Source organism: Micromys minutus (genome assembly GCF_963924665.1).
Source record: "Micromys minutus genome assembly, chromosome: 4".
NCBI lineage: Eukaryota > Metazoa > Chordata > Mammalia > Rodentia > Muridae > Micromys > Micromys minutus.
In genome coordinates, this window is record NC_137973.1 from 24,533,502 (window position 1) to 24,555,725 (window position 22,224).

Here is a 22,224-nt window from a genome sequence, read left to right on the forward strand (position 1 = left end):
TCTTGAGAGAGTTGAGAGAATTGCCCTTGCAGATTTACAGTATTGCTACAAAAACTTTTGGTAAGGCAGAGCACTAAAGATCTTCCATCTGAGGTGATACATGAAGGAATACCAGTTTCTGGAAGCAAAGGCAGATGGTCTCTGAGTTCAGGGCTACGCAATGAGACTTTGAGTGCTCATGGTGGTGCACAAAGCCACCACCTTACACACCCTCCCTCTCCTTCAAGCTGCACAGAAACAAGGGATGATGGGAAAGGAGGGTCAGAGTTGTGTTTTTCAGAGTAAGCCCAAGGATTGAGTTGCTGGTTTTTAATTTCTGGGAATATCACAATTAGAGGCCATAATGAACATTGATTTCCTCAAAGGGAACTTAATTGAATACCTGTTTAGCCCTAAATGCTGATGTCTCAGAAGCATCCCTGAAAAGTCACACTTACCAAGAGAAGCAGAATAAAAGCTCATCAGGAATAATACATAAACACATGAAGAAGCACCAAGAAATGTAAACTGTAGGAGACAGTAGAGGAGTAGCCAACCTGAAATGTGCTCATGAGAGGGGCTGAGGTTGCTTATGGGTTCTCAGCCTCCACATTGTTGGCATTTGGGGGGGGGGGGGGGGATTCTTTGCCCTGGAAGGTCATCTTAATTTGGAGATATTTAGCCACTTATTGGACTCGACCCCTAGATGGCAGTAGGAGTCACCACCTAGTAAATTTAGCAAGTCAGAATTACACATCATCAAATGTCCCCATGACAAAGTCATCCCTGGGGAAGGAGGATCTGCTGCTCTAACCCAGCTTCTCTGTCATTGTAGCTTTTTTATTTGTGTTCAGAAGTTTATCAGCAGACAAATCCCAAAGATTCCCGAAGTCTGGGCAAAGACATCTGGAACATTTTCCTAGAAAAAAATGCGGTAAGACCATCATGAATTAGATTACAATTACATAGTCTGTACCACAAGCAGAGGAAAACCAAACAAAATGTTAAAGATAAATAGAGACAGTTTTTTTTTTTTTTTAATATTTCAAAAATGTGTTCACTAGGTTGGTCCCCACTCATCTTGAATTCAGTGCTACTTCCTCCTGGAAGAGCTTCATCCTGTCAGCTTTGCTTTCCTTCTGTGGACTGACAGGACACTGGAGCAGCCAGCATCATGGGTGTTTATACCCATAAAGTAGGAACCAAGGCTGCGTACTGTATTACAGGATCACAGCGTTAAGTTGAGAGCCACTGAGATGGATATTCTGATTACTCCCCAAACCCTGTCTGCCTTTCCTTCCCTGGATGAAGAAACAGACCAAGAATATCAGATAATCTGAATCAATAAGACAAGGAGAGTAGGAGTTTCTGAGACTTAGCCAGACTTGCTGTCCTTCTGTAAAGAAGGGGTTGAAAGGGAAGCTCACAGTGTCTAGGAGGAAGGCACCTCTCTGCATTTGAACTGGGTTCTCATGGAGGTGTCAGGATCCTGCTGGTCAAAGCCTGTGCCTGCAGATGGCATTCCTTATCACGACTTTACAATCTGATCAACTAAACTAATTCCACACGATTTTATTCTTCTCACAGTTGACTACTAGGACCAATGAAGTAGGAAAATTTGGTGTTCCTCGGTGTTTTGCATTTGCTGCCTTCAGTGGGTCAATAAGAAAATTAGAGCTGCCACATACTCTCTGCCATCTTTTACAAAACCATACCAACATCCAGCCACATGGCAAGAGATTTAAGGACACATACCAGAGAATCCTGCAGGACTAGGTGACATATACCCAGTTTTCACTGGTAGCAGCTGGGGGCGGGGGGAGAAGTGGTCCATCTGATAACAAAGGTTATCCCTCTGGGACCACTGGGAGGCAAAGGAGAGTGTAGCAGCAAATTTAGCACTGGTTCTGCTTTGAACATGCCTTTCTATATTCCAAGCATCAGAGTAAAAGAACCGCTACCACTTGCCTTGTAAACCCACGTGCCATTTCCCAAAATCCTAGCCTAGAATTCATTCCCAAACTTGAGAAGAGATGAAAAGGCAAGGGTTGCTATGGACAGGAGAGGACACACATGACCAGGCCCTGGGCACCTCACACTCCGATCCTCTCTGTGCATGCAGTCTCACTTTTGCCCCCCACTTTCTGTTTTACAGCCTCTCAGAGTGAAGATCCCTGAGATGTTGCAGGCTGAAATTGGTAAGTTGCTCATGGTTAGCTTTTTTAGTGTCCTCTTGTACTGAACTCTCAGGAAACACCAGAGACAGAATCAGAGTCCCTGACCCTGGGTAACTGTTTTGTACTGGGGCTGGGGGTGGGGTAGAATCTATAGATGATTAGTCAAAAGCACACCTGTAATCCCAGCATTCAGGAAGTAAAGACAGATCAGAAGTTCAGGATTGTCCTTAGCTACATAGCAAGCCAGAGTAGGATATATGAAGGCTATCTCAAAAACAAACAAACAAACAAACAAAAAAAAAACAACTTAAGCTGGGCACAGGTAGTGTTTTATAAGATAGAATTACATTTGGAAAGAAACAATTAATGGCAAAGACATCGGGAGGACAAAGTACATGTACACGAAAAGCAGCTTGCTCAGAAATGCAAACCCTGCATGGCAGCACATCCCTTTATTCTCAGCATTCAGGAGATTCAGGAGGCAGAGTCAGGCAGACCTCTGAGTGTGAGTCTAGCCTAATCTACATGGTAAGTTCCAGGACAGCCAGAACTACATAGTGATGCCCTGTCTCAAGAGAGAGAGAGTCAGAGACAGAGAGGGAGAATGAGGTTGCTGTTTCCAAGGCCTTGGCCCACCCTGTGTGGTGCTAGATGTCAGAACAGGAAATGTACGTCTCTTGGTTCCATGAAGTATTGAGGTTTTCTGTTTTTTAGGCCTTTGTAATGGTGTCAAGGTAAGAGAAGGAATAAGTGTACAAGAAGGCTACATGTTGATATTAGCAGACATTTGAGCATATGTCCAGTGAGAAAGGGCTTCAATATTTCCTCATATGGAGCATTAGACATTCAGAGAATAATTATATCCTTTACTTTAATAAGAACAGAAGAATGATTCAGCCTTAGGCCTGACAACCTGACTTTAGCTCATGAAACCCACATAAAGGTGGGGAGAGGAGACGTAACTCCACAGAGTTATCCTCTGACCTCCACATGCACACACAAAATAAGTGAAACATGTTTTTAATTAAACAAGAAAAAACATTGACTGGAAGGAATGCAGGCCTCCCTTACTTTCAGGCTAATAGGTCAAAAAGCCAAGTTTTCTACCAAGTATCACAGGATGCAAAAACCACTTGAGGTGCTTAGCAGAAATTATTTCCTCTCCCTCCTCCTCTTCCTCTCTTCTTCCTTCTTCTCCTCCTTCTCGACACCTCTTTACTCTGCCTTCCCTGGTCTCCCACTACAGACCTACGCCTGCGAAACAGTGAGGACCTGCAAGGTGTGCTCTGTGAAGCTCAGGAGGCAGTCATGCTGGAGATCCAGGAACAGATCAATGACTATAGGTTCGAAGAGCCCCTCTGTTCTTTCTGCACCTCTGGACGGTGGATTCGATTTTCTCTTTCTAGGTACAGACCTGCTCAGTGTGTTACTTGTTCCCCCGTTGTATCTCTGGTGCAGATCAAAGCGCACTCTGGGGCTGGGTAGCCTTTATGGTGAAAATGACCTACTAGACCTGGATGGGGACCCTCTTCGAGAACGCCAAATGGCTGAGAAGCAACTGGCTGCCCTTGGAGATATCTTGTGAGTATTCAGTTTAACTCCTACCTCTGAACTTAACAGACAGGTTGGCAGATCTTGAAAGTCTGTTTTCTACCTGAGAGCCCCACTTTCAAGCCTAGAGCTGGTGACAGCTTTCTGGTAGTTATGACAGTCCAAAAATACAGTGAGCTTTGTGCTTCCCACTTCTGTCCCTTTCATGATCTCTCCTTCCCTGCCTCTGAGTTCATGCATGGCTGATACTCAGAGGGAGACTGTACCCCTGCCAGGGGATGGAACATCTTTAGGAGATGGTCAGAACTGATTTAAAGAAAGCAGCCATTTTTCACCAGTACAACAGAAAACTAGAGCACCTTCCTGGAAGTTTCAGCACAGGTGCTCTTGCTGTGCTTCTCCAGTACTTTCTGTTTCTTTGCTTTTGTTTGTTTGTCTTTGACTGTATGTATGAGTGTTTTTTTTTTTTTCTGCTTGGATGTCAGTGCATTGTGTGCATGCAGTGCCCACAAAGGCCAAAAGGGGGTGTGGAATCCCCAACCCACCCCCACAGCTAGAATTACAGACCTGTGTGCCGGGAATCAAACTTGGGTCCTTCAGAATAAGAGCCAGTGGTCTTAACCCTATTCCTTCCCTAGTCCCATTTTCTGAAGCATATGTTGTCCATGGTTTGAATCCCGGAGCAGGGTTGAAGACTGAACTAAGCATAAATAGCTTTTCTTCCCAGTATTTCCTCTTACTGAGTAGTGTGACCTTAATCAATTTGTTCTCCACTCTGGACCTCATAAACTAAATGACAAAGTTAGCCTGAGTGTCCTTGGTAGTGTCAATAACATGAGCCTTTCAGTTTCGCAAACATCAAATATGTCTCCACTGTATGAAGCATCTAGTGCACAAGTGGTTAGTTATATCCTTTGTGAGGATTATGCAGTGATGAGAAAAGACAGCAGTGTATAGGAATTAAGTAGATTGGTATAACAAGCACTGGGGGCGGGGGGGATAGATTGGATGCAGTCAGTCGGGAGTACCAGTGTCAGTGTGTTGCAAACTTAAATAGGCTAGTCCAGGTGAGCTACCTGGAAAAGGTAGTACTTAATCAGTTGAAGACATTGACTAAGTTATCCTTGACATCTCAGAAAGACACTGCAGACATAATAAAGGCAGACAGAGGCCAAGTAGTTTGTGCCCAGCATTTAAGGAACAGTAAAGAGCAAGGAGCAATGCAAAGTGATAACAACACGTAATATGGTGAAGAGTTTGGGCTTCACTGAGCAAGCAAGGAGCTGTTAGAGCTGCAAGAGATGGGACTCCAAGAAGTTCACTTAGAAGGTTCCTCTATAGGAATCCCCTCCAGTGGTGGTAGAGCAGCTGTCATGGAGGTCGGCTCTCAGTGGAGTTGAGCAATAGAATCATGAAGAGAAGACCTTCTTAAAACTTGAGTGGCAAAGTCAAAGAAGAGGTCCCAACAGGTCTTACATGAGCCACTAAAAAGACTGTCGGTCACTCTAGGCGAAGTTGGTAACCTGGGGATCACTTCTGGACATGTTAAGTTCAGTCTCTTTGGGATATCAAACTATAGATGTGAAGAGAGAGCTGCATGTGTGACTCTGTCATTTGGTGACAGATCTGGACTAAAGGGGCTTAGGTTACAGCTCAGTAGTGGAGCAGTTGCCTAGCAAGCAGGAGGCCCTAGGTTCCATCTCACTAAAAAGTTAAAATTAGCTGAGCCTGGTGGGATAGGCCTACAAACTCAGCTACCTTCAGAGCTGAGGCAAAAGTCAAGACTTCCCTGGGCTACTGAGTTCAAAACCAAACTCAGTAGGACCAGAATTTTAAAACAATTTAGGACAGAGGGTATATGAGTGCTTTCCTAACATGTACAAGACTCTGGGTCTAATCTGCAGTACTAATAAATATAAAGAAGAAAGACTAGGACATCTGGACCAGAAAGGAAGCCGCACAAAAAGCATGGTCCTTGCAGATTCTCTGACCTTCAGTAGTCAGGGACCATTCCTTGGTTCTGGGATAGCATGCTCAGAGATTCTATGAACCCAACTTACAATAGTCTTTCTTTAAAAGTAATGATAGTTTGTACTTACAAAGTGGGAGCCTTCTTGTGAGTATTTTGAAATTAAATGGGCTTTTTGTGTAAACAGCTTATAAAAATGCATGACCTATGATAATACCCAAACATTAGCTGCTGCTACCATTTGCCTCTTTACAATAAATTTCTTTAGTCAGGCTCCAGTTTTCATTTTTTTTCCTCCTGATAACGTCAAAGAGCAGAGACTGAATTTGCCACATCCCCTGTTGTACCAGAAAGACATTATTGTCATGATCATCATTGTGCTAGTTGAATCTTTGAGGAAATAAAAACCTCTTACTACCTGGCTACAAGGCTCAAAACCTTCTTGAATCTGACCTTGTGTCCCCTGCCATCCCTCCTCTCTCCAAGAAAGGACTAACCTTCTGCCCAGACAACAGCCTGTCTCAGGTCCGAGTCACCTGTTCTTTCTTTACAGGTCCAAATATGAGGAAGACCGGAGGTGAGCAAATCCATGGTATGGTACACTTGCAATGGTCAAGGTGGGAAGAAGTAGGGCTGAGGTCTTCTGTGTTTTTCATTTCTGCATTGTGTAAGAAAACTAACACTATAGGATATGAGTCTGTGCAGGTGTAACTCCCAGATGACTGACCTTAGCACGCAGGACTTAAGAGATCCAGATCCTTGATGTCTAGGGACCTGATACATGGCTCTACTCCTTGGTGTGACAGGCTGGCCCTCACCTCCTGACTTCTTAGGCCTGCTGTGTATCTACCCACAGTACCCCTGAGTCTCCCTCCTGACTCCATTCCCTGTAAGAGTTCACCTCCCAAAGGATGGATGGCAGTGTTAGAATCAGTCTGTGACAGCAGCACCTGCAGAAAGAAAGCACCTCCTTTCTTGGCACTTTTTTTTTTTAATGTAATTTCTACATATTGGCCTTATTAATTCTTGTCAGCTTAAAATGGGTCTGCATTTCCTGTCTGCACATGCTTTGTAAGGGAAGAGACGGGCCATGAAGCCAAAGTTAAAGAAGATAATGTGTCTGCTGAATTACAGGCCAACTATATTTTAAGCACAGAGCTCTGGATAGTTTCATTTGTTTTCGGCAATTAGAAACACTTGATAGCCCTTTGCTCTGTTTTTTCCTTGTTCTCAGAGATGGGGAAAGGGAGGGTGAAGGCTCATGTGTGTCTGAGGATGTTGGCTACACTTAGCCCATCCTCCAGGCCTTACGTTTTAGGGACATTGTGTTCCCGTCCACTGACCACATCCCTTCATGGAGAGAGAATACCACTTAGATTTCTCTTGGGAGCAGTGAAGAGCTTTGGGCCGATTCCTGACTACAGTTGCAGTTGATCATACAGACTTCACTTTGAATATTTTAGCTCATAACTACCTTTTCTTCTCCTTGGGATGCCTATACAGACAGAGATTGTCTTACGGGTTTTGCTCCCTCAGCCTTCTGTTAAGAAACATTACTTGACCTTTCTGGTTCACAACACTCCTATTTTACAGTGCTCCCATGGACTTTGCTGTTAATACCTACATGAGTCATGTTGGGATCCGTCTTCGGGAGTCTCGACCCTCCTACATGGCAGAAAAGACCCAGTCTGCCCCTGACAAGGACAAGTGGCTGCCCTTCTTCCCTAAGACCAAGAAGGTAACAGAACTGCCCACAGCATGGCTGTCCTGGAGCAGTGCCCTGTGCTGAGGCAGACAGGAAAGCCATTTCACAGCTCCATCCCCTCCTTTCTCCAAACCCAGACACAGGTGGAACATGTTCATCGGAGTATAAACCTGCATCCGCTCTCCGATGATTTGTTTAGGGCCAGTCTTGGGAACAGGGCAAGAGTGATTAGCAGTCTCATGTCTGAGTGTTGGAACCACCTCCAAACTAATGTCTCCTATCTCAGCAGAGCAGCAATTCCAAGAAAGAAAAGGATGCCTTGGAGGACAAGAAGCGAAACCCCATCCTCAGATACATTGGGAAGCCCAAGAGCTCTTCTCAGAGCAGTGAGTATTTTAGGAAGCAAAAAAAGCCTTGGCCATTCTTTGGTAGAGAATTGAGGCCCTCCAACTTCCCAGAAAGTAGAGAAGCTTCCTGTGTTTCTGGGAGCCAAAGCCTAAACCCTGGAGACTATAGCTTACTCTTAAAACTGCTGCTCTCTCCCCCTGCCACATCTAGTCAATCTCATTGAGGTTAGGTGAATGTTTCAGAGCCAGGGTGCGTTGCTTACCCATGGGTCTCAGTCTGGAACTTGAGAAGCAGCTGTAGCTACTGAGTAGTTCTGTAGTTCCCTCATCATCTTCATCCCCAGGACTTATGTACACTCCTGTGATTTTGTGTTTTGGATCCTTGATGAGGGTTTTAAATGACTATTAGGTAGAACTGGCAGGGATAGGGACAAGCTCCAAGACAGCGCTAATGAGCCTTCCCACCAGCTATATGTGTGTCTAGAAACTGTCAGTATGTTCAGTCCTGAGTTTCAGTGGGAGTGGCCCTCATAGACCTTGGTGACACTTGGGTGGAGGGAAGAGACTTCTGCATCTGCTTTGGTAGGTGACACTGGACAGGGGGAAGGGACTCCTGCATCTGCTTTGGTAGGTGACACTTGAACAGGGGTGGAGGGTGTTGGGGGAGGAACTTCTGCATCTACTTTGGTTTGTCCTTTTCATTTTCCAGCTTGATAGGATTTTTATTTTGACTCTTGCAACATTAATTGACTTTTCATGGTTTACTTTTGTTTTTGTTTGTTTTTCTTTTAGCATTTCATATTCCCTTGTCCCCTGTGGAAGGTAAAAGGACCATTTTCTTCAGTTTTATCTTCTCATTAGAATCGATTTTTCACCTCCAGAATCTTGCTGATCTTTTCTATCTGGTCCTATATCTAATCCCTCCTTGCTTCCTTTTCTTCCCTCCATCTCTCTCAAGTATTCCTCCTTTCTGCTACTGGTTCTCTGTAACACAGACTGCTGGGTCCCTCTTCTGCACTGTGTTAGCTGCCAGACTTTGTCACCTTACCTGGCTCCTGAGAGATGGGAACCCCCTTCCCTGAGGCAGGCCTTCCTCCAGATTCTGACAGAGATCAGCCTTCTTGGCTGCAGCTTTCCTTTGGCACTAGCCTTTACTTTTTATAGTAGCTTGTCACTGTAACAAAAGATTGAGATAAACAACTTAAAAAGAAGAAGTATGTATTGGGGCTAATAGTTTCAGAAGTTTCAGTCCATAATCACTTGGCCTATTGCTTTGTGGTATGGTAAGACTGTGTGGCATGTGGAGAGGAAATCTGTAACTCATAAAATAAGAAGAGAAGCTGCTTAGAGGTCCAGGTGTTCTTTTCAAGGACACACTTGCTCTTGTGACCTTCTTCTTTTAAGTAGACTTAACACTTCCTAAAACACCCCTACCTCCAGTCACACCATCAGCTGTGACATAGCCATCCACATGCAATCTTTTAGGGACCGTGTATATAAAGCAAACCTACTGGGCTGCAGTGTGTACTGTAGGGAAAGAGAAACAAGGATGGTCAGCTTTTCATTCAGTGAAGTAATCAGTTTAAGGTGTTTTTAATTAAATTTCAAGTTGCTGATAACTTTTATTTATATCCCCTATTCCTGCTTAGACCCTTCCGTGTACTGCAGGAGGGTAATCAGTTGGAGGTCAGACTGGCCTACTTAGTTGAGTCAATATATAAAGTACTTGCCACAAAAACATAAGAGCTTGATTTTGATCCTCATAAAAAGCCAGGTGTGTTGGACCTGGAAAGAAGCTCCATGGCTAAGAGTTCTGGCTGTTCTTGATTCATAATCCACATAGTAGTTTGCAACCATCTGTAACTCCAGTTCCAAGGGATCTGAGATACTCTCTGGGCTCCACTAGCACCAAGCACAAAAGTGGTGCGTAGATATACATGCAGGCAAAGCACACATACATATTAAATAAACAAATTGAAAGGAACAAAAGTGAAATATAGTGCTATACAAGTGAAATCCCAGCAGTGAGGAGCAGTTGGAGGCAGGTAGATTCCTGGGCTCACTTACCAGCCAGCCTTACTAAATCTGCAAACTCTACGTTAGTGAGGCTCTGTTGGAGGGTGGAAAAGGTAGTCATTTCCCAAGGAATAACATTTGAAGGTTAGCGCTCTCTCTCTCTCTCCCTCTCTCCCTCTCTCTCTCCCTCTCTCTCTCTCCCCCCCCCCCCTCTCTCTCTCTCTCTCTCTCTCTCTCTCTCTCACTCACTCACTCACTCACTCACTCTCACACACACACACACACACATTTCAAAAACAATAATTGATATAGGGTTATGGAGATGGCTCAGTAAAGCGCATGATCAACATGTGTAAAATCCTGACTTTGATTGCTATTACAACAAAAATAATAATAAAACAGATTATATACATTAGCCCATAAGAAACTTAGCCTACATCAAAACATCATAGAATCAAGCAAGTTTATTTCTATCAGTGAGGTTCATGTGTATACAATTCAACGATTAAACCATTCAAATTGTGCATGGTGGCATACTTGTATAACCCTAGAACTTGAGAAGTTGAAATAGGATTAGTGTGTCAAGGTCAGCCTCAGCTACATAGCCTGGGCTATGTGAGATCCTGTCTCAAAAAAGAAAGTACAAAAAAAGAGATTAATTTTTTCTAGGTTCTACAGTAACTTGAACATGGCAAGAGGGAACAATGGAATACGGTCAGGAAATTTCATTGCTATGATCCATTTTATGTTAAAATGACCATTTAAAATAGTGCCTTGGAGTTATTTTAAGTTATGACATCCCATGCTATCCTAAGCCATAAAAATAATGCTTAGGAAAAAAAATTAACAAAGAATAATAGCCCAGAAGCCCAGGCAGTCATTGGAACGAAGCTACTCTGCCCCAGCTCCAGGCTGACAGCTGCCAAATCTGTTTCTCTACCGTGCAAAGGAGAGTATGAGGCAAGAACAGGTTGTAAGAAGCTGAGCAGCTTTGCTTGAGGAGCTTGAGAGAGAACAAGAATGTACACGATGGGGTAAGGTTGCTGAGCCCAGCAGAGCAAGATAAAGATACTAAGGGCCCACATCATCTCTTTTCAAGATTTTGTAGCAATATTTCTGATTGTGTGAGTGTATGCACATAAATGCAGGTGCTCACAGAGGCCAGAGGAGTTGGATCGGAAGATGTCGGCAACTGTGAGCTGCATGACAGGGTTGCCAGGGATTGAACTCTGTTCCTCTGAAGGAGTAGCACAGGCTTACCTCATGCGCCTTGCCAGCCCGTGCCCCATCCACATGCTCCTTCATTCAGTCTATCATTCTGATTGCTTGATTTGACGTGGGCTTCTACAATTTCTAGGACATGAGATGAGTGTATATCTACATCTGAAGATCAAACATACACTGCTAGGAAGGCTCAGTTGGCACTTGGATTCACCTGTGTGTTGGGGTGCTGTAGAAGTCAAAGACCAACCTTGAGTGTCAGTCCTAGGAGACAGCCACCTTGTTTCTTATGATGGTCTCTCACTAGGAACAGGGGCTCACCAGTGTGCTAGGCTAGCTGTCCCCATCTTCCTACCACTGGAATTATAAGCGCTTGCCACCACACCTGGTTTTTTATGTGGCTCTGCTTATCTCTGGTTATCACATTGATGTACCAAGCACTGACTGAGCTGTCACCCCGATCTACATAGTTCACCTGTGCTTAGTTCCGTCATCACTCAGCAAGTAGAGAAGAAGGACCAAAGTCTATGGCGAATTGCTGAGATTAAAAGTCTGCTCCTTTCTGTTCCCCCTTGGTACTCTGAGTTGCTCATCCTTACCAGATCTCAGGGCTTCATCTGCTTTTTGCCACAGCTACACCCTATATAGAGCATACCTAGATGTTGTTCTGGCAGCCCAGTAGTAGACTCTTCCTCCAGCTGTCAGTTGTAGAATGTTTCTAGATTCTTGCATAACCACCCAGACAAGTCCACTGTGGATGCGCAGTAAACCGTCAAGTATATAGTAGTCCCTGAGCAAGCTGCATTTCAGTCTAGGAAGGGTCCTGAATTCCAAAAGCAAGTGATAGTAGCAGCCCCCATTAGACACACGCTCAGCTGCTTGCTTAGAAAGTTCAAAAAAAGTGCACCTAACCGTCTGCCTCAAGGATAGAGGTGTAGACACAGAAAGGAAGACAAAAGCTTTTTGTTCTCTCAGGCCTGGAAGTTTTCCTGTGAAAGTCAGATTTTTGCAACCAGGAGGTTGGTCTTGTTATTATCAGGTCCCTGAGTGCCTCTGCTGCCTCCTCTGCCTTCTACCTAAACCCTGCTCTAACCTCAGTTCTGACTTAAAGATGAATTCCTCATCTCCTCTCTGGCTCCCAGGGTCTGAGGCCACTTTGTAAGGTTCTCAAGCATTGTGTCTAGGTTTCTCCTCCCTATCTGCTCTTACTGTTCTTGAAACAAGACTAGCTCCTTAAGGTGTTAGTTGGGGGCAAGAGCTAGAGTTTAAAGACCAGAGAGTAATGGGTCACTTCTGTTCTAGAGACCACCTCTCACTGAGTCTTTAGTAATGGAGCTCAAAGCTGGCCAGCAGAATGGGATGGAAAGTTTGGGGTGGGGATTGGGGGGTGAGTTCTAAAAGTGATAGAAATTTTAAATGGGCCTGAGATTTGCAACATGGACAGATCCAGTATAGATGTGGTTTGATTTTCCTGGCTTTCTATTTTTTTTCTTTTTAACTTGTCATGTGACTTAAGAAAAGTTAGTGGTTATTTTTGGGTAGAATGTGAAGGTTCCAAACACTTCCATCTTGTACATGAGAAAATAGGATTCCTAGAAAGGGCGAATGTCCACCTAGGACCACACAGCGTAATTGAGAAGAGGGAGAACTAGGTCATGTGCCTGCCTTCTGGTCCCATGCTGTTCTCATCTGTGCCTGTTCTCATCTGTGTCTTCTGGGCTGCAGGGGAGTAAGGGCCCTGGAACAGAAAGCACAGTACTCTTCATTTTCTTTTTGCCTGCAGTTAAGCCAGGCAATGTGAGGAACATCATTCAGCACTTTGAGAACAGCCATCAGTATGATGTCCCAGAGCCGGGGACACAACGACTCTCAACAGGAAGCTTTCCTGAGGACCTGCTGGAGAGTGACAGGTAGCTGTAGCTGGATGGGGCCCACCAGCTGCCCAAGACACGGGGCATGGGCAGGCTTCATCACTAGGGTGTAATTCCAGCTGCTTGCTCCTCTCCACTAGATTGTGAGGTTGTACCATAGGGCCTGCCCACCCTGAGTAGCTGCAGAAAGCATAGCAGTGTTGGGAATTAGAGCACTGGAAGACCATGCAGACAAGTTGATCCTGTAACTACCGAGTGATTCCATCCCAAAGTGGATTTAGATTATATGATCCAACAGCGAGTCAGAAAGCATTAGGTGATGTAGATAAAACAGAGAGATTTGGAGAAAACAGAGGGAAGTCTTGGAAAATAAAAGTCCTGGAAGGGCTAAAGAAAGTCTTTTCCTCTTAAGAAAACATAAGCTAGGTAAGTGTGATGGGCACACCTTTAATCCCAGCACTAGGGAGGCAGAGACAAGTGGATCTCTGAGTTCTAGGCCAGCCTGCTCTTCATATAGAGAGTTTGTCTCTGAAAATAATAATAATAAATTACAAAAATGCTTAGAAAAGAGTTTGTACAGACGCTTTGAAAGACAACCAAGTAACTGGAAATAAGGCATCCGCTTCAGCAGACCGTAGAGTCAGTTGGTTCAAAACAAATTGTTCTTCCCTTTGGGGGTATGGGAGAAATGTGGTGACACATGTCTGTAATCATAGCACTCAAGAAACTGAGACAGGAGGATCACTGAGAGTTCAGTGCCAGCCTAGGCTACACAGTAAGACCCTGTCTCAGGAAGGACTGAGATGGGATGGGGACTGTGCTGTCCTATTTTCTGCAGCTCCGTCAGGTGTCGGGTGCTAAGCAGGACGTCTGTCTGGTTTTAATACATGCTCTAAGATTCATTTGCTCCTGACTGGCATGACAACAGTCAAGTGCAGCTATAGCCAGCTTTTAATAAAGATTTCCGGTAATCAGAAGCACCCGTGCAGATTTCCTCAAGTCACTCTTGAGGTACCATTCCATACTGCAGCCTTTGTATGAGAAAATAACGCCATTATAAATCAGTCTGAAAGCCACTGAGGAGTAGCAGTAGGCAGAGACAGGTCTGCAGGTAGCAGTGTACATATTCTAGCCATTCTGCCTTTGAATAACTGTCAACACTAAGTAAGATGTTCTACTTCTTTTTGTTTTATATTAGGCCTTTATAAACTTAGTTCATGTCAAAGGATTTGGCAGAGATTATGATTTTATTTTCTTATATAAATGAGTGTTATATCTGCATGAGCACCTACACACCAGAAGAGGGCATCAGATCTCAATACAGATGGTTGTGAGCTGCCACGTGGTTGCTGGGAACTGAACTCTGGACCTCTGAAAAAGCAAACAGTACTGGTAATGTCTGAGCCATCTCTCCAGCCCCCAAGGATTTGACAAAGATTAAGAGTTGTACTGTCAAGATTTCAATTACCTAATATTTGTAGGTAAATTAGACATGAATCATGCAATTGCTATGACAGGTATGATAATTTAAATATGTCAGATATTTTAAGTTTGGGAGGCATTGTCATACCTTGAAAGTATTTGAAGCCACTTACAGATTTTTGTCATTCACCAAAATCCTAAAACTATTTTAAACAGAAGCCTTTGGATTTTATTGTAAACTCCTTGGCAACCTTGGGAGAAAACTTACACTGGAAGAGAGTTTAGATTGGATTGCTGTAGATACTTAGCGGGGATTGAGTGTCGGGGTTCTTTTAGGAAGTCACAAAGCTTTGCAGCCCTCTAGCCCTGCTGAAAGGTTTGCAGTGCTGAGGGCACTGGAAACTGTGAGTTGACCTAGGTTGGAATTGTTCTTGTAGATTTCTGAGGAGTAAGTTCAGTGGGGCATCTGTTGTCGAGATGTTTGCAAACCCCGAGGACAAATTCAGGCCCTCAGGAGATGAGCTCCATGTTGAATCTCTGGCTGTTTAGAGAATATAAATGAAAATTTAAGGTACTTGGCTTTCCATTTCCGCAGCCAGCTTTACCATTGAGAGCTCTCCAGATACCTCAAGGCCCTCTGTAATTCCAGACACAGAACAGGATATTGATTAGTAATAATGGTAATAATGTCAACAAAGGGCCAGCCCAGCAGGGCCTGACGGTATCTGGGGGCATCTAAGGGTCAGAGGCGCCAGCTGTGTTGATACTGATGCATTACTGGACTCAACAGAAAGTAGTTCTCAGCTGTCAGCCTCTCACCAAGCCCCAAGGACCAGGCCCTGTGAATTGCAGCTTAGGAAGGGTGCTGTCAGTAGGAAAAGAAGAAACCTACATCACATCTAGAGGGTGAAAATAGTACAGCAGATAACATCTTCTGACATCAGCCTGGAAATTGTGGTGCCATCCTATGGGAGCCATAACTATACCTCCCTCAAAAAGGATCTTGTCAAGAAAAGATCCACCTCAGAATCAGAGAAGAGAGTAGCAGATCCAGAACAGGCGAGGTGTACTGGTCATGTAATGGCCTCCAGGGCAGGGAGGTTGGATGGACTTTGTGGTTCCTGATGAGAGATTGTTATCCACGGGTTTTTCTGAAAGGATCATGGTGTCTTAGACGTCTGGACACACCTCAAAGATTCCACTTTTCTGATAGTTTAAGGAGAAGAGGGGAAACTATCCAATAGTTTACTGAGGAAAGGAAAGAATCTGTAGAGCAGCCAGAATGGCTTGTCATTGTCTGGCTTCTGGACTCTCAGGTTCGGACTTCTGGTATTGAGGTGCCCTTGAAGTTGGGTAACAGGTAAAAGCTAGCCACAATGTCAGATCTCAGTTTCCTGTCCCCCCTGACAGTTCACGCTCAGAGATTCGCCTGGGCCGCTCTGAGAGCCTCAAGGGCCGGGAAGAGATGAAGCGATCCCGGAAAGCAGAGAACGTGCCCCGGTCTCGAAGTGATGTCGACATGGATGCTGCTGCTGAGGCTACTCGCCTTCACCAGTCAGCCTCGTCCTCCGCCTCCAGCCTCTCCACCAGGTCTCTTGAGAACCCAACCCCTCCCTTCACTCCCAAAATGGGCCGCAGGTGAGTGGTGAGCACTGTGGTGCCTCTCTTTGGTATCTGTGTGGCACATCTGTGTTCAGCCACCTTCCCACATCTAGGGAAGTTACCTACCTAGTTCTCCATCTTCCACAGGAGCATTGAGTCCCCCAGTCTGGGGTTCTGTACAGACGTCATCCTTCCCCACCTCCTGGAGGATGATCTGGGCCAACTGTCTGATCTGGAGCCAGAGCCAGAGGTCCAAAACTGGCAGCATACAGTAGGCAAGGATGTGGTGGCAAACCTGACACAGAGGGAAATTGACCGCCAAGAGGTCATCAATGGTGAGAACCTGCCTTGTTTTCTTCATCTCTACTCATGCTTATTGTGGGTGGGGGTGGTAAGAGAGATTTCCCAAGGTCGCCTCATTTCTGACCTTAGCCCAAGGGTAGAAAAATTAGCACTCTACTTTCCCAAAAAGTAGTGTGGTATGGGAACCAGATAGTGTTTCTGGACACTTGCTGATCTATTTTTTCCCCTGCCTCTCCCCATCACAACCCCTGCTCAGAGCTTTTTGTGACAGAAGCATCCCACCTACGTACACTCCGTGTCCTGGACCTCATCTTCTACCAGCGCATGAAAAAGGAGAACCTAATGCCTCGGGAAGAGCTGGCGAGGCTCTTCCCTAATCTGCCTGAACTCATAGAGATTCACAGTAAGGAGCCTGCATCTCTCCAGACGGCTTATGCCACCTTTCACTATGTTTTAGACAACCCACCCCATCCCCTATCTACCTCCCCCTGAGAAAATAGGGTTTCTCCTGCTGTGGTGAAGCATCATGCATCTGAAGGCAAGTTTCAGAAGAAAGGGCTTACTTGTCTCACTCTTCCATATAACTGCTCATCATCAAAGGAATTCACACAGGGCAGGAGCCTGGACTTAGGAACTGATGCAGAGGCTAGGGGTGCTGCTAACTGACTTGCACCCCATGGCTTGTTCAGTCTGCTCTCTTATAGAACCCAGAATCAGTCCAGGGATGGAACTACCCACAGTGAGCTGGGTCCTTCCGCATCAGTCACTAATTAAGAAGATGTCCTATGGAGACATTTTTCTCAATTAAGGTTCCCTCTTTCAGGATGACTCTAGTTTGTATGTCAAGTTGACATAAGACTAGCCAGCACACCTACTACTCCTGCTGGGAGAAGCTGACGGTAACTGGAAACTAACCCTCCAGAACCCCAAAATAAAGGCTGCCAGACTTTCCCATGGTCTTAGTCAGAAATGCCCTTCCTCCAGTATAGCTCAACCCTAGCATTCCTGTTTCCACAGATTCCTGGTGTGAAGCCATGAAGAAGCTCCGGGAGGAGGGCCCCATTATCAGAGACATCAGTGACCTCATGCTGGCTCGGGTATGGCAGTGAGGAGATAGGGAAGTGAGATCTCTTTACCTATCCAAGTCTAAGGAATTTCACAGGGGCGGGGTGCCGCTCCCTAGCAAGAGTGTGATACCTGGACCATGTCCATTTTGCCTCTTCAGTTTGATGGTCCTGCCCGAGAAGAACTCCAGCAAGTAGCTGCACAATTCTGTTCCTATCAGTCAGTAGCCCTAGAGCTAATCAGGACTAAGCAACGCAAGGAGAGTCGGTTCCAGCTCTTCATGCAGGTATCCTGGGTGGTGTCCTGACCCTCCCTCACCTCTGTCATGCTCACCAAAGATCTCCTAACCTCCTCTTCTGGCCCCTAACCTTATCTCTGCTACTGAGGAGACTACCTAGCTGTGCTCCCACCAACCCACATTACCCACCACCAAATACTGTAAATCATTACCTCTAGGGCAGAGATGCCTTTGGTTAGCAATGACTCTGCATTGCAGGCAAAAGGCATGTCTTTCCTACTAGAACTAGTGTGTACTGTTCTCTAGAACTGGAACGATACTTACCTTCTGTTTTGACCATCGCTTCCTAGCACATCAACCCTTTCCTAAATGTTGAAAAAGCTGCCACCATTTCCAGGGGACCCGTCTAGGGTTAGGATCTGCGTGGTATTTTCACAGCTATCTTAACCCTAAGCCCAGAAGGCAGGTCCCAACCACTAGTTGACACCTCTTCCTCTGTCTGCTTCTTGCTCTTCAGGAGGCTGAGAGCCACCCTCAGTGCCGGCGCCTGCAGCTTCGAGACCTAATCATCTCTGAAATGCAGCGGCTCACCAAGTACCCACTGTTGCTAGAGAGCATCATCAAGCACACGGAGGGTAGGGCAGGGGAGAGGCCGGGCCTTGTGGCAACAAAGTTCCTTGCTTTGTCACAGTTTCGTGATCTTCAGTGTCTTCTCCCTCATCCTAGTACAGCGAGTCTCAGAATGATTGTAAATGTGATTTAGAAATACAAAATGCCACAAGGCCACTGCCAGCTTGTGGGGCTTTATACAAATCAGGAAGTGTGGGCCCATAGGCTGGCCCATCTGGGCAAATGTGAGTTCCTCCTAGGGCTTTGCTGAGTTTTGGCACTCATCGATGCCTATGCAGTGTGCAAATGCCATACCCAGGGGACTAGCGAGATGAATAGAGGGGAAAGGGAAGACCAGGTTGTCCTCTGACCTCCACACGCACACTGTGGCGTGTGTTCACACACACACAGTAACAGTAAATAAGCAGATTTGCTAAGCCACATATAACACTAGAGAGTACACTTTGCATCGCAGAAGCACCAACCACTATACATCCCTCCATTTGGTAGGTGGCACCTCTGAGCATGAGAAGCTCTGCCGTGCCCGAGACCAGTGCCGAGAGATTCTCAAGTTTGTGAATGAAGCAGTGAAGCAGACAGAGAACCGTCACCGATTAGAGGGATACCAGAAACGCCTGGATGCCACTGCCCTAGAGCGGGCCACCAACCCCTTGGCAGCAGAGTTCAAGGTAGGAGGTGGAGGCTGCAACACTGGAACCCCTCACATGCGTCCTTCTTGGGCCCCCATAGGAGCAGAACTCAAGTCAGGGCCCAGTGAGTCTTAGAGGTAAGAGAGATGGCCTGTTGCCATGCCTGGGAGACACCCTATTAATGTAGCTCATCCCTAGATGGACAAGAACAGACAGTCTCACTAAGTAAATGCTAGATGGTGGAACTCTGCCTTTGGAAGAAAAGTAGAACTGGGGAGGGATTGAGGTAAAGGTGGAGATCATATAGAGGGAATAGAGCTAAAGAGGGGGTCAGGAAAGGCAGCATGTCTCCTTGGCAGCTTAGATGATGCAGTGGGCCAAGTGGGAAACCCAAGTCAAAGCCATTGGTATATCCCCTAAGAGCTCAAAGGTAACAGTTGTTTCCTACCCATTCATTCCCAGTACCCTAGCATAATGTCCATGTATTTGGTTTCTTAAACACTTGAGTGAATGCAGTGGTGGTATCTTCTTAACAGAGCCTGGATCTTACAACACGGAAGATGATCCATGAGGGGCCTCTGACCTGGAGGATCAGCAAAGATAAGACCCTGGGTATGTGCCAGAGCTGAAAATGTGTGGTCCCTGTACTGCTCTGATGAGGTAGTGGGAAGCTGAGGAGGTATACACAACGCAACTAGAAGGTCAACAGAGGGCTCCTTGAGCACAGCATGGGCAGACAGGATACAGAGTTAAGAGTTATGTGTTCCTCCTAGACCTGAGCATGGGCATCTAGCTTCTGGGCCCCTGATGCTGCTGAGGGTGAGTGAGCTCAGGGATTATCTTAATTCCCAGACCTCCAGGTGCTGCTACTCGAGGACCTGATAGTGTTGCTGCAGAGACAAGAGGAGAGGCTGCTACTAAAGTGCCACAGCAAGACAGCTGTGGGTTCCTCAGACAGCAAGCAGACCTTCAGCCCTGTACTGAAGCTCAATGCTGTGCTTATCCGCTCCGTGGCCACAGGTACTCATGAGGAGACGAGCCAGAAGGCCTGAGGCTCTGTGGTGTATCCACTGTTCACTATCCACTGAGCACTGGGTGATGTAGGACCATTCTGGGGCTTTACAAGACTTAGTGTCCTCCTGTGTTTCCTTCCTCCTGTGTTTCTTCCTTCAGTCTAAGCAGGAAGATTTGGTGTAAGATGGACAGGCCAGGGGGTAGGTAATGGACTAAGATGAACATGCACAAGCTGAAACAGGAGATTGAAGGAGGCTGATGGATGGGACGGGTGCCCTGGGAGGGGCAGAGGGTATCAAATCAAGATTCAGAGGAATTGGAGTCGGCCTACGGAACAGGACAGGACAGGTCTTGTCAGAATGCCTGGAACAGAGCAGGGTTTCAGAAGCAAGCACACCTGCAGCACAGAGCCAAGGGATTTGAGATGACAGTGCATGATATGTCTGTCATATATGATATGTCAAGAATGGGTAGGATCCCACACTCTCTGGGATCACCCCCATCTATGACACAACTCAGAAGTGATGGGGTAGATGTGAACATCAGCCCTCAGTTAGTAGAGCAAGAGAGAAGAATGACCCTGACTAATGTCACTGGGGAAACCCAAAATTGCCTACATCTTTTGTTGGTGAGTCACAATTGATTCTGATGACCCAGCTCTATCTCATGGTGTTTTCTTCAGGTTAAGGACCATGTCTGCCATGCCCAATGTAGACTTTGTGGCTTTCTTTCTTTACCCAGATAAACGAGCCTTCTTCATCATCTGCACCTCGGAGCTGGGCCCTCCCCAGATCTATGAGCTGGTTGCATTGACATCATCAGACAAGAATATGTGAGAATTGATTGTGGGGTCCCATGTAACTTCAGTCCCCTGGAAACCTTCTAGTGTGTAGAAGGATTTAAGCAGTGAGGCCAGGGCTGGGCCCAGAGCAGTTCCTGGATAGAAGGCTAGGAAGAGAAGGAGGTGGCAACATAGGCACAGAGCAGCAGAGGCCACCACCCCAGGACATAACCAGACCCTGGGATGAGCATACCAAGTTCATGTATGATTCAGGCCACGTCTCTTCCCAGGCTGTCTGTTTACCCCATGTTCTCATCATTAGCTGCAGGAGTGGCACAACACAATGGGCAGAGACAGGTTGAGTCAGACAGTTTCTTCCCCTTGGAGTTTTCATTTATATGGTGTTATTTGAGGGGGGGCTATATACAGAGTATATAACTTAGTGCATAGTATATAAAGTCTATGTTAGCATTTATACTAATATATTAGTATATAGAGTATAGCTTATTACTAAGCTTAACAAAGTTAAGTAATCAGTAGGTATGAGTCATATAAACCTAAGGGAACAGCCAGTAAGAAATGTTGATGGAGGTGGAGACCTGCCTAGGATAGGTTCCTTGAGACGGTGTAGAAAGGGCTTTGAAGGTTTTTGGCAGTGGAGTCCACAGAGAACACAGGGTATACCTGGCCTTGTTCTCGTCACCTAGTCTTGTGTTTCTGCCGCGCAACAGATGGATGGAGCTCTTAGAAGAGGCCGTGCAGAATGCCACCAAGAACCCTGGAGCTTCCCCAGTACCCATCCATTCCTCACCACCAGGATCCCAGGAGCCGGCTTACCAGGGCTCCACCTCCAGCAGGTGCGGTGCTGAGCCCTCCAGTTCCCAGCACTGTTCTGTTATCCATCCTGCCTGCTTCCTGATGCTCCTCAGCCTTTCATCCCTGGGGTAGACATTTCCTCAGGGAAATGCCACTAGAAACAGTGGCTCTGGCAAATAGAGGAACATGCCTCTGCTGTCTGCCTTCTGTCCTCCCTGCTCCCCCCCCCCACCTCTCACTTGGATACAATGGAGACTGCCTCTAAAGTAAGGTTGAGGTGTAGACTACAGCTAGAAAAGTTTGGCCAACATTCATCTTCTGTGTTGCCAGCCTCCACCGCCCAGTCAGGTGGTGAGGCCCAGCACCTTTGCCCTTGTACCCTGCTCCTTCATTGCCACCAAGTGGTCTGCTCTAATCTTCAATGGGTTTCTTCCCTCAGGGTAGAAATAAATGACTCAGAAGTATATCACACTGAAAGAGAACCCAAGGAACTAACTGAAGGTAAGGCCTCTCTCTGTCTCGTGGGAGAACAGCATAGTCCATGTTTTGTAGATAGGGTCAGATTGAGGTGTCAGGTGACGAGTGTATATCAGGGCTAGAGGTACGAGGTCTGAGATAAAATGAGTAGAGAGAATGGGAAGGGGGGTATCTAGGAAAGACTGACAGCTTGGGTATCTCCGCTGCCTCTGCAGTAACATGGTTAGCACAAAAGGCCCTGCCTGCTTCAACCAGAGACTACTGTCAAGAGAGCAAGAAGTATTGGGGTGCTCGAGGAGTTCAGGCTTAAGATGTAATTATTGGGGTGAGATGTAGAGGCACAGTTGGCAGGTAACTCCCCTTTTTCGTTTTGTTTTCTTTGTTGTTATTTTTGTTTTGGTAGATTAGGAT

The 22,224-nt window shown here is 46.0% G+C and overlaps 1 protein-coding gene and 1 pseudogene across 10 annotated transcripts in view; one reads left to right on the top strand and one right to left on the bottom strand.

The window, feature by feature from the left end:
• LOC308419637 (nucleophosmin-like) overlaps positions 1-22,224 on the bottom strand; it is a 506,796-nt pseudogene that overhangs the window by 307,018 nt on the left and 177,554 nt on the right. The window lies entirely within an intron of this gene.
• Positions 1-22,224, top strand: part of ARHGEF11 (Rho guanine nucleotide exchange factor 11) — a 107,408-nt gene that overhangs the window by 79,638 nt on the left and 5,546 nt on the right. For 6 of the 9 annotated variants that reach the window (XM_080915677.1, XM_080915671.1, XM_080915673.1 and 3 more), the window contains 20 exons: positions 815-913; positions 2,135-2,177; positions 3,403-3,499; positions 3,615-3,737; positions 6,230-6,253; positions 7,270-7,414; positions 7,668-7,767; positions 12,749-12,875; positions 15,669-15,896; positions 16,008-16,195; positions 16,420-16,566; positions 17,181-17,260; positions 17,389-17,514; positions 17,984-18,101; positions 18,586-18,764; positions 19,262-19,337; positions 19,578-19,745; positions 20,481-20,571; positions 21,252-21,377; positions 21,776-21,837. In XM_080915677.1, the coding sequence (XP_080771803.1) occupies positions 815-913; positions 2,135-2,177; positions 3,403-3,499; positions 3,615-3,737; positions 6,230-6,253; positions 7,270-7,414; positions 7,668-7,767; positions 12,749-12,875; positions 15,669-15,896; positions 16,008-16,195; positions 16,420-16,566; positions 17,181-17,260; positions 17,389-17,514; positions 17,984-18,101; positions 18,586-18,764; positions 19,262-19,337; positions 19,578-19,745; positions 20,481-20,571; positions 21,252-21,377; positions 21,776-21,837 (2,347 nt within the window). The remainder of the gene's footprint in view (positions 1-814; positions 914-2,134; positions 2,178-3,402; positions 3,500-3,614; positions 3,738-6,229; positions 6,254-7,269; positions 7,415-7,667; positions 7,768-12,748; positions 12,876-15,668; positions 15,897-16,007; positions 16,196-16,419; positions 16,567-17,180; positions 17,261-17,388; positions 17,515-17,983; positions 18,102-18,585; positions 18,765-19,261; positions 19,338-19,577; positions 19,746-20,480; positions 20,572-21,251; positions 21,378-21,775; positions 21,838-22,224) is intronic. The other 3 variants (XM_080915672.1, XM_080915675.1, XM_080915679.1) reach the window with 1 other exon arrangement.